This window comes from Geotrypetes seraphini, chromosome 3, assembly GCF_902459505.1.
Source record: "Geotrypetes seraphini chromosome 3, aGeoSer1.1, whole genome shotgun sequence".
Taxonomy (NCBI): domain Eukaryota; kingdom Metazoa; phylum Chordata; class Amphibia; order Gymnophiona; family Dermophiidae; genus Geotrypetes; species Geotrypetes seraphini.
Genome location: NC_047086.1, coordinates 176,590,833 through 176,602,936, shown reverse-complemented (window position 1 = coordinate 176,602,936; position 12,104 = coordinate 176,590,833). Strand labels below are relative to the sequence as shown.

Sequence of the window (12,104 nt, the reverse complement as noted above, 5' to 3'; positions counted from 1 at the left end):
GTTAATTTTTGTCTTCATTTTTGAGAACGCCTTCATATCTTTTTCCTGGCAGTGGGAGCGTCCTACTGTTTTTGATCATTTTCTCTAAGCAATGCCTTTTTGGGGGGAGTGGGGGGATTAGCATTTTGCTGTATATATATAGTTTAGTGATATATATATATATATATATATATATATTTTTTTTTTTTATATCAAAGTGCGCTTTTTTTTTCTGGTACAGCTAGCCAATGATAGGATTCTGTGCTCCTGGATAGCATAGTTTTTAGGTAGTTTGTACTGCCTTCTATGCTTGTTGAGCCTTTGAGGCTACTTTCATGTTTATTATTAAGAGATCACTCCTACAGCAGGAAAGGAACCCATATATATATATTTTTTTTTACATATTTGCTATATCCTGTACATTCTGGACTGGTCTGGTTAAGACAAAAAGGAAAGAAAATTTTAATCTTGTATGCTAATTTTCTTGAATCCAACCAGATCAGCCCAGAGGGCTCACCCAATAGCCAGGAACAAGCTCAAGACACTTTAAGACTTCCTTCAGGGAAACTTCAGAACTATGGAGCCCTGAATTCTCTTCTACAACTGTTATTATGGGGATAATTCATCTATGGAGTTAACATATGCCTTGCTACAGGAATACTGCTGAGCTGTGGCTGCATAGAACCGCTCATACTGTGGGTCTCTGTCTCCATCTGCTGACTGACTGGCATAACACACACATTTTGGATTGGTCTGGTTGTGTTCAGGGAAAGAAAATTAATAGGTAAGATCAAATTTTTCGTATGCCAGAGGGACACTGTCATTGCTGCAGCACAAAATAATTCGGAAGGAAACTGGTCAAAGTTTTTTGGGCAAAAAGAGAACTTGTGGGTATGAAATATAGTCTTGATATTGAACGTAAGAATTTGCCTCCGCTGGGTCAGACCAGCGGCGGCCCTCCAGGCCCATCACCTGTGCAATGGTCCCTGACTATTCCTATAACCTACCTCAACTCCTATCTGTACCCCTCAATTCCCTTATCCTCTAGGAACCTATCTAAACCTTCCTTGAACCCCTGTAGCGTGCTCTGGCCTATCACAACCTCCGGAAGTGCGTTCCATGTGTCCACCACCCTCTGGGTATAAAAGAACTTCTTAGCGTTTGTTCTAAACCTGTCCCCTTTCAATTTCTCCGAGTGCCCCCTTGTACTTGTGGTTCCCCACAGTGTGAAGAATCTGTCCCTGTCTATCTTTTCTATGCCCTTCAGGATTTTGAAGGTTTCTATCATGTCTCCTCTAAGTCTCCGCTTTTCTAGGGAGAATAGCCCCAGCTTTTTCATCCTCTCAGCATATGAGAAGTTTTCCATACCCTTTATCAGTTTAATCGCTCTTCTCTGGACTCCCTCAAGTACTGCCAAGTCCTTCTTGAGGTATGGCGACCAGTACTGAACACAGTACTCCAGATGCGGGCGCACCATTGCACGATACAGTGGCAAGATGACTTCCTTCGTCCTGGCCGTGATACCCTTCTTAATGATACCCAACATTTGGTTTGCTTTCCTTGAGGCCGTCGCGCATTGTAAGTTTTTCCAGATGTGCAGTAGCAGCTGTAACATATGTACACAAATGGAGAAATGTGTATTTCCCTTCTAACACACTCTTATTGAAGGGTGAAGAGATCATTTGGATACACATGTGCCATGTAGTTGGAGTAGTCCACCAAAGGTGAAGCAGCTGTGAATCAGATTGGGCACATGCAGACCAAGCCAAGTCTAAGAGACTCCAGTTGAACCAGGCTTTATCCTTGGATTATGGTAGCTGGCAGGATTTAACTAAGAAAGGTAAAGCAGAGTGAGACCAGAGAAGTCCAGACAAAATAAAGCTGAAGAACAAGGAAGTAAAAAGACTGGATTAGAACAGTGAAATGGTTCTTGAATGGAGAATTCTCAAATATTGTAGCACCTTTACAGAAGCTCTGAATTGACTCTCCAGCTATTAGTAGCAGTATAGAAGCTTTCAATAAACAACAATAAACATATGAAGCACAGGAAGAGACCAAGTTCTGGTAATCTGTACCCGGAACACATAGAAGTGTATGTGGCAGATAACAGATATAGATAGATATAAATGTCCTGAACAGGAAACAAGAGCTGCTGGCAGGAGGTATGGACTATAGAGGTACACAGAGACCCCTGTTGACAATAGGAAGCAAAAAGTGCCTATTATTCTCTCCCCTTTGGGATATCTCTAGAAATCCTTTAAACCATCTTTCAAGGAACTTTAGGAGATGAGGTGCATGAAGTTCATTCATATCAATCTAGGATTTCTCTTTCCAGTGAACCAAAAGCCATGTTCTCCAAGAAAACACTCTGGATTTCAGTATGTCTCTCACCCTGAGCTCAAGCTGGTCCTCGTTCAGAGTCAGGGTTTGAGAGTTTCCATCTACTGAATAGGCCCATAATAGCAGGTTTCTATAGATGAGAAACAACATAGTTTCAGGAAGTGAAGATTCTGGTCACATAATTGATCTTCTATTTAATGAGGTAAAAGCCTTTAAACGTAGGGCCTAACCTTAAAAGTTTTGGGTGCAGGCTTTCAGTTGACAACCCTTCAGGTTGAGCCTTCCAGTATTGGTGATAGTTAGGCCTTTCTACCTAAAACCCAGAACTTGGGGTGGGATGCCAGGGGAGCTCAGAAAGAAGGGTGAACACAATCACACAAACTCACTAGGAAGAATCAGAATAGATGCAAAGTTGGAACTTGGTACAAAGTTGAGAGTGGCTCTACTGGGTGGGAATGGAAATGCAACAAAGACATTCGAAGCATTAGGCAACACAGCAAGGTACAAACCAAGTTCTGACAGAGAGTTCCAGCCAGGTTTGCGCTTAATGTATAGACCACAGATAAGATGGCATCTGAAAGGAAGTGGAAGCATAGAGCAGACTAGGTCAGCCAGTAAAGCAAGTGAAGCCTACTGATACCGGCTGATTGAGGAGTAGTTTCACTGAGAAAAGGCTCTTCCCAGAAATAAGCCACCTCCAGTCTTCTAGTGGAACCTTTATAGATTTTTGGGTTTGATATCCTAAAGAGAAATGGAACTTTAATCTCCAAGCTCCTATACCTGGAGAGCCCTGGATCCTCCAGTAAACAAGCTATCCTGGATATAAAGATGGAATGAAAAACCAAACTAACCTGGTATGGATGGACTTTGGCATACTGAACAATAGTCTCACCTTCCAGTGAAACAGATAGTAAGAAACTCATGCTAAATTGTTTTATTTTTCTTTTGAGCAAAAAAATGGGCCAGAGATTACTAATATGATGTTTTAAATAATTTCTCTCTTTTTATAAACTTTGATTTTTCACTGATTGAATGGGATCTAAATTGAACAGATTTCTCATGTGAGCATTGTGTGCATGAAGTCTTTTCTCTACATGCAACATTATAGCAATGGGAATAGAGGGATTTTGGATTTAGCTTAAGTGTTTTCAGTAGTAGCTCTAAATTGCCAAAGTTCATTATAGGGTCATATGGCCGATGTAACCTGGAATTTTGTGTTTACAGTCAGAAAGCTATCTACAGAGATTCTACAGCAAATGGTAGAGAACTGCCGAATGGCTCCAGAAGAAGGTGCTGCCCGACTCACCTCTGTTTTAAGGTAACCAGGTATTTGTGACCTGGGTTGGCCACTGTTGGAAACTTTTATGTTCTTATGTTCTAACCAATGGCATAATAAGAGGGGGGGAGGTCCACCCAGGGCACCATCTTGGTGGTAGCACCAGCACCCATCATCCACTCCGCCCCCCCTCCCCCCGACTCCTTTCCTGACCCACCCACCCCAACTGTGTGCCCTTTCCCTCGTACCTCTTTAACGTTCACAGCACGAGCAGCAACCCCCAACCTGCTGCTTGTGTCAGCATCGACTCTTCCTCTGATGTCACTTCCTGGACCTGCGGAGGAGGGGGTGGGGAAGGAGCGGATAGGGTTGGGGGCAGATGTTACTGCTCCAGGCGCCTCTCACCCTCGCTACACAACTTGTTCTAACAGCTGTGCTCATTGAGTAGTTGCACTCAGTGGTGGGATTAGCCCTCTAGCTGGTCCTAGGCATTGTACAGCTGAATGCCCTTTTTTCATCTGAGTTAGCTAAGTTTTCCAGGTTCTTTCTCACATGACATGATTTGTGATAACTATTATACATATGATCTCAAACTATTGGCTGATCAGTATAGTAAATGCCTATTCAGTTGACAAGAATTCATAATCAAATCAGTCCACAGCCATGTTCAGTGTAATATAAAGTTTGTGAAATAGAACCAGATTTGTGCAGATGCTCTCTGTCCTGTAGACAGGCATTCTCTTTTTCTAATCATTTTCTTGGTAGTGGGTATGTGTAAAAGTGTAATAATTGTTTATCTGTGCTAAATGTTTTGGCACCAATATACAGGTTAAAAAGTATTTCTGTTTCACTTGCAGAGACTTTGTGCAGGAATACAGCACAATATATGATCACCAGGTTTACAACATCTTGACTACACTGTCAGGCATTGACCAATCGCTAGTTGTCTCCTTGATTCCCACCATTACTCAGTCTCTCAAGAACTCTGAGCATAAACAAGGCCTTGGCAGAAACATTATACAAAGGTGCTTTATTGGTTTTCGTTACTAAGATTTCTTTTTGTACTGATGCACAACCTATTTCTCAGATCCACCTGACTGGTTTAGTTTCAGAAACATAAAAACATAACATATAACATAACAATGTAGAATAAGATTTTGATGGAGGTTCACCAAGCAATGTATGGGGTAACACCATGGGATTTAAGGCAGGCATTGAAACAATACATACCTACTTGAACGTTAAGATCAGAATCTGCCATGAGGCTATCAATAGAGGTGCTTGGTGAAACTCATTACAAAAAGACACGAGCAACAGCCATTTTGGTGGCAGGTCCTCTGAAATGGAATGCTTTACCAGGATATTTGAGGCTATGTAAAGACAAGATGTCTTTTCAGAAGCAACTAAAAACATGTTTGTTTGTGAGAGCCTTTTACTAGGTAGTGATGTTTCAGATTTTGACAATCTGTTTTATTGAAGTTTTATTAGCCATATATTAGTTTTAGTAAGTTAGACAAGTTTGGAGGGGTGAGTAGTTAATGTTTTACTGATTATGTGTGTACACATGACTATGTATGCTTACTTTGTAAACCGCTTAGCTTATAAGTGGTGTAGAAATTTTTAAAATAAGTAAATATAACATAAATCTTTATATATCGCGAATGCCTTTTGGTTCTAGGCAGTTTCCATAAAAACAGAAAATTACAGCAGATAAATACCACATGGCCTATCCAGTCTGCCATTTGTACCATCTACTATCCATTTCTCTCCCTTGGAGATCCTATGTGCTTATGTGCTTTGTTTAATTCAAATCGTCTTCATCGCCAACACTTCCACTGGGAGGCCATTCCATGCATCCACTACCCTTTTGCATAAAGACATATTTCCTTGCATTAATCCTGAGCATATCCCCTTTCACTTTCATCCTATGTGCACTCATTTCTTTTCAGTTGAAAGAGACTTGCCTCCTGTGCAATTACTGTAGATACTCAAATATAAACCTATCCAGTTATAAACCAAGGTACAGTCTATTCTTGTTATTCGTAGTAGTATGGTTTCCAAAAATGTTTGAGAACTGTAAAATCGTGAATAATGAAACCCTGAGTCTTTGGGGAAAATAGAGGTTAGGTTCCATCAGTACACGTTGTGCCTCAAAACTGTTGGGAAAACAGGGTTAGGTTCATGTATGGGACAGCACTTGGAGTAGATGCTTGTAATCCACTCTCTGGATGCTTAGGGGCCATATCTGCAAGCAAATGCCAGACTGCGAAGAAAAAGTAAAAGCAAAGAAAGCTGTTTTTTTAAGAGCAGGTACGTGAATACATGAACACAGCAGCACAAATGGGGAATATCGGTTACAATGGATGCAACCATGGATAGGTGGGAACATGCGAATAATGAGAATGGACTGTAACCTTCTTTGAACCAATAATCTTAGCATCCTCAAGGTGTTTTGTCCTGGCCCATCCCAGCCTAGCAGAAGCAACAGCTCTGGCCATTAAGAACATAAGCATCGCCTCTGCCGAGTCAGACTATAGGTCCATCGTGCTCAGCAGTCCGCACTCACGGCGGCCCCCCAGGTCCGTGACCTGTAGTGATCCTTTACTTAAGACATTTTATCCTTTATAATACCCTCTAACTATACCCCTCAATCCCTTTTTCCTTCAGGAACTTGTCCAACCCCTTTTTGAAACCTACTTTAAGTCCTGGTGGTCTAGCGGTGAGCCAAGACAAGTGTGATCCCTCTAGCATCCTGCTTTGGCCAGCTGCTCCACCCTGCCCTCCCCCCCCCCCACGGCCTCCCTCCTGGACCCATCCAAGCACCGAGGGGGTGATGAAAAGTTCTCATTCCAACCAACTTCCTAAATTCTGAGCATTATTTTGCTACTGTATCTGAAAGGATTGTTATTTTATTTTGCAAAGTGCATATTTGCAGAATTATAATGCTGGGTTTTTTTAATATATATCTTTATTCATTTGAAGCCATAAATAAATGCAACAAATTATACAATCATATTACACTATAAAAGCACTTAAATTCAACCAAAATTGTAATCTATGACAAAAAGATATATCACCCCCCCCCCATACATATATGGAATATAATACTGTTTTGACATTGTTTCAGATCACTGATTGAACCATGTCAACGAAAAGTGTGAAATTTTTCTAGTATGGAACTCCTAGCCGTCATGAAGTTCCTATTCCTGCAGAAGAAAACTCCAAAGAAAATCCATGAATGTATGATGCAAACATTGAGTGATAAAATGCCCATCATACTCCACAGCGAAGAAGTGGTGTGCAAACTTTCAGCATGGAGATTTTAAGATTGAAGATGCAGCAAGGTCTGGGAAGCCTCAAACGATGTCAATTCCTGAACTTGTTAACCATGTCCATGACCTGATTTTGGAAGAACGGCGATATCCACTACAGATATCCAGGGAACATGTTGGGTGTATAATCCATGAGCAGCTGGGTATGCAGAAGCTGTCAGCCAAGTGGGTGCCCAAATGTTTGAATGCTGGTGAGAAATGACATCAAGTGGACACTTCCATGTTGATTTGGCAGCATTTTTAGTGAGCTGGTACCAACTTTTTGGAACGCTTAGTTACTGTTGATGAAACATGATTACACCACTGTGATCCTGCCTGAGACACAACAGTCCATGCAATGGTGGCACTCAGGTTTTACAAGGCCAAAGAAATTCAAGACCCAAAAGTCAGCTGGAAAGGTTATGGCCAAAATATTTTGGGATCAGGAAGGTGTTGTAATGACTATCTTCCAAGGGGCCAAACAGTTAATGCAGAATACTACTGTAACTTGCTGTGCCAATTAAAGGAAGCATTGAAAGAAAAAAAGAGAGGGAAGCTGTGGAAGGGAGTTCTTTTTTTTTTTTTTTTTTGCAAGACAATGCACCTACTCACAAGGCTGGCAAAACAATGGATGTTTTGACGCAGTTGAGGTTTGAGTTCATAGACCATCCACCTTGCTCACTAGATCTTGCTCCATCTGGCTATTTTCTGTTTCTAAACCTTACAAAGAGTTTGAAAGGGTGTCAATTTTCAAGCAATTTGGAAGTGATTGCAGCAGCAGAGCAGTATTTCAGTGACCAGACATCAGAGTATTTTTTTGGAAGGGTTACAGAAACTTCATTCACAATGTGCCAAGTGTGTTGAACTTAGGGGTGAATGTATGGAATAATTTGTAAGGTTTATGGCTCCACGTCATTCCCTTCATGGTTGGGCTGAGAACTTTTCAACACCGCTTCGTTCCTGGTGGTCCAGCAGTGAGTTGGGGCTGGAGCAGTGCTCGTACCCTGTGCAGTCTCCATTCAGAAAGTGGCTTTCATGAATTCCCAAGTGTCACGAGCTACAGAGGGATTGAACCCAGGATATTAGGCTACACCTACAAGTATTTGGATAATACCTTTTTTAAAAAATGTATATGCCTTTTTCAGTTGTAGCCCAAGGTGCATTACATTCCACTACAGTAGGTATATCCCTGTTGCTGGAGGGCTCACAATCTGTTTGTACCTCAGACAGTGGAGGATTTAGGAGACTTGGCCAAGGTAACTTGGAGTTTCAGTGAGATTTGAACCAGGCTTCCCTGATTCTCAGCCTGCTGCTTTACTCCACTCCACTCAGTATTGTGAATGTCTTCAATTAAATCTCTGTCCACTTAACTCTGTCTGTGAAGGCCTGTACATCACACCAATGTAAATAGATTGCCATCCTCTCTTTCCAGATTAAATCACAGTGTCTCTCCCTTCCTCTGTAAGCCCTGAAATTCTGTTGCTTTAATATAATTTTTAACATAACACCACTCCCCTCTCCCTTTCTTTTAACCCTGTCGTCCTTGAATAGATTATAGATCAGTATAACTATATTCCAAGCATGATTCTCCATGAAGCACAATCTCTGTGACTGCCACAAATCCAAGTCATCCTCTTCCATCAGCCCCTAGATGCAGAACCTTATTTCCAATACACAGTTTTCTAAATGTTTCCAGCATCATCCACGACTAATGCAATTGCCTACACTGCCTGCATTGAATGTAGATACCACTCATGCAGATTCTTTGTACATACCCTTATAACAAAAGTGGCTGGGTGTTCCCAGAGAGCTACTGCTATAGCAGTGGTCCCCAACCCTGTCCTGGAAGACCGCCAGCCAGGTTTTCAGGATAACCCTTATGAATATGCATGAAAGAGATTTGCAATAATGAAGACAATAGGAATGCAAATCTGCGCCATGCATATTCATTAGAGCAAACCCGACTGGCTAGTGGTCCTCCACGAAGGGTTGGGGACCACTGTTTAACTAGAGAATTATATAGGGACAAATTTTTCCCCAATCCCCAGAGGATCTCAATTTCCCCATCCCTGCGAGCTTTGGCGCGTTGTCCCTGTCCCATTCTTGTAAGCTCTGCCTTAACCGCACAAGCCTCAAACACTTATGATTTTAAAGTGTTTGAGGCTTGTGCAGATGAGGATGGAGCTTGCAGGAATGGGGCAGGGACAGGAAAAGAACTCGCCGGGATGGGAAAATGAGTTCCCATGGGGATGGGGAAAAATTTATCCCCGTGTCATTCTCTAGCTACTACCTTGAGACTACGGTCATGTTATTTTAAATTTGTGCTGTAAAAAAAGTTGTTTTCAAATTTCAAGTTTATTTATTATTTGATTAATCGCCTATTCCAAATTCTAAGCGATGTACAAATTGGTAAAATAAATTGTCTAAAATATACATAAAATAGACCATATAATTAACAAGAGGATAAGTCACAAAACAAACTAATTAAGACAAGAATACAATAGGACAGGTGGGATAGAAATACAATCTTAGATAGGAAAGAATCAACAATTAAAGGTAAAACACAACAGGAATAGAAGGACAAATAACATCGGTAAAATAAAAGTAGACAAAAGAGCAATTAATGAAAGAGCAAATTAACATTTCAATTAAGTATTGAACGCATCTTTAAAAAGAAAGCTCTTAAGTTGGCTCTTAAATTTTTCCAAATTCTTCTCCTCTCTTAAGTATAACGGGAGTGAATTCCAGTACTATTTTAGTACTATTTGCATGTTGTGTGATTCATATTGCAAGTTGTAATCTGTGGAAGAGCTCAGGTATCTTGTTAGCTGTTTGCTAAGATGATAAAAGAGCTTTAGGTACAGTTAGCACTTCTGTGCTGATTCACATCTAATCTAATTTTAAGCTGACATTTATAATCCACTTATTCCTTATAGCGGTCCAAAGCGGTATACAGTTACAGTAATTGTAAATACAATAATTCACAAATAGCATTTACACAGTAAACAATCCCTAATAAATAGCAAATAAGATGATTGATTCCAGGTTTAGTAATCTGCTGAGAAACTTTTCAGCATCTATGCAATTAGAAAACAACTTATATTGGAAATTCATATATGACCAAAAAAAGCCTTATTAGTCTGAATTAAAAGATGTAAATTAGTCTGAATTGAAAGATGTAGATTTAAAGATGAAATTGTAATGAGCACAATTCATATGGCTTTACAGTGGTACCTTGGTTTACGAGTGCACCAGTTTGTGAGTGTTTTGCAAAACATTCGCAATATTGGTGCCTCGCAAACCGAGCTTACCTTGAGGTACGAGCACCTCCCCCCTGCTATCCGGCACCTCCCGCGCGATCCGGCACCCCTCCGCTCGTGTCGCCCCCTCCCTCCCCGGCCGTGATCCGGTATCCTCTGTACCCATCACCCACCCGAACGTATCACTTACCCCCCCCCATCTGGCATCCGGCACTGGCACCAAGGCACAGGACATGCCGGTGCCCGAAGATCTCTCATCCTTTTTGCTGGGCCTTGAGCATCTGCGCATGCTCAAGGTCTTAATTCCTGCTCTCTCCGAGATTCTCGAGATCTCCGAGAATCTCGGAGAGAGTAGGAACTAAGGCCTTGAGCATGCGCAGATGATCAAGGCCCAGCAAAAAGGATGAGAGATCTTCGGGCACCGGCATGTCCTGTGCCTTGGTGCCGGGTGCCAATGGGGGGTAAGTGATGCGTTCGGGTGGGTGATGGGTACGGGGAGGATATCGGATCGCGGCGGGGGGAGCAATTCGAGCAAAAGAGGATTCCGGATCGCGGGGGGGGGCGGATCACGCGGGGGGAGGCCTTCGTGAGTGGGGGGGAAGCAATGCCGGTTCGCGGGGGGGGGGGTAGAGCAGTGCCACTGGCCTCAGGGGGGAGGTAGAGCAGTGCCACTGGCCTCGGGGGGGGGGGGAACAAATCAAGCAAGTTTCCCATATTTTCTATGGGGAAACTCGCTTTGATATACGAGTAATTTGGTTTACGAGCATGCTTCTGGAACGAATTATGATCGTAAACCAAGGTACCACTGTATTTCTCAGCAGATTAAAATCAGAGAGAGTAAAGAAGGCTAAAATTGTAGGGAAAACATTTTGATTTCTGTTCAGAAGAGAGCAAAGCAACTGTTTGAACAACTAGTCGAGCTTTGAGCTTCTTATGGCTATTTTGTGACTTAAATTTTTTTAAGAACACAATTTGTAAATTCAAACAGGCACATGCATTAATACAACTGTGCTTAACAAAACAAGTGTATGTTACTTCTAGTTTGGCTCATTTTAAACCAAAACTGCTTTTGCAATGAGTAATATATTTGTTTTACATACCCACATGCTGCTCATTTTACTTGTCTTCATGCCAAAGTACTGTAGCAGAGTTAATAAACATAGATGCATGCTTTCTTCCACAGAGAAGCTTACAGAAGACTCTTATCACATCTGGGAGAATCTGGTCAATCTGAGATATTGAAACTGGAGAGCGATGAAAGTTAAAGAAGGTTTTGCCATCCTACAAATATGTTAGATTATGGGCATTGTACAAATTTAGCCTTAAGCTCAGTGAGAAGTGATAACATTTAATAGAATTATGTTATCAGTTGAAGAGTTTAACCAGAACAAAATTCAGACACTGTAAAATGTGCTGTAGTATGTATACTTTCCTAAGTCAAAGGGAGATGAGTTGCAAAACTGTTTCCTGGTTAAGAGATTTTGATTGGTCATTGTGGGTAAGAATTGTCTGAATATGTTCAATTTTGAAAACACCCAGTATAAAGCAAAAAGCAAAAGGAATTGACCCCAAAATATCCACAAAGGAGAAAATCCAGAGAAAACCAAAAAAAACTCTGTGGAGTGACAATGTTCCTAAATGGACTTTATTTGAAAGTATCAAAGTTCCAAAGGTACACTAAAATCATCCACATAAAAGTACATCATCCACATAAGAGCCTTAAAGGACCTAGTCCGCTAGGGATACAGGACCCAACACGGTCTGCGTTTTGACAAAAAGTCTTCTTCAGGGGTCCCTGGGGGTCCTATAAAGGTGAGTACGTGGGAAACAATTGTGTGGTGAGCCGGAAGTGAGACACTACTTGCATTTGTCGAAACGCGGACCATGTTGGGTCCTGTATCCCTAGCGGACTAGGTCCTTTAAGGCTCTTATGTGGAT

General features: G+C 41.5%; 1 protein-coding gene across 2 annotated transcripts in view; it reads left to right on the top strand.

Annotated features, from left to right (window-relative positions):
• Positions 1 to 11,813, top strand: part of MMS22L (MMS22 like, DNA repair protein) — a 122,208-nt gene extending 110,395 nt beyond the window's left edge. For both annotated transcript variants that reach the window (XM_033935773.1, XM_033935774.1), the window contains exons 23-25: positions 3,544 to 3,637; positions 4,453 to 4,620; positions 11,350 to 11,813. In XM_033935773.1, the coding sequence (XP_033791664.1) occupies positions 3,544 to 3,637; positions 4,453 to 4,620; positions 11,350 to 11,431 (344 nt within the window). In that variant the 3' untranslated portion in view covers positions 11,432 to 11,813. The remainder of the gene's footprint in view (positions 1 to 3,543; positions 3,638 to 4,452; positions 4,621 to 11,349) is intronic.
• The last annotated feature ends 291 nt before the right edge of the window (positions 11,814 to 12,104 follow it).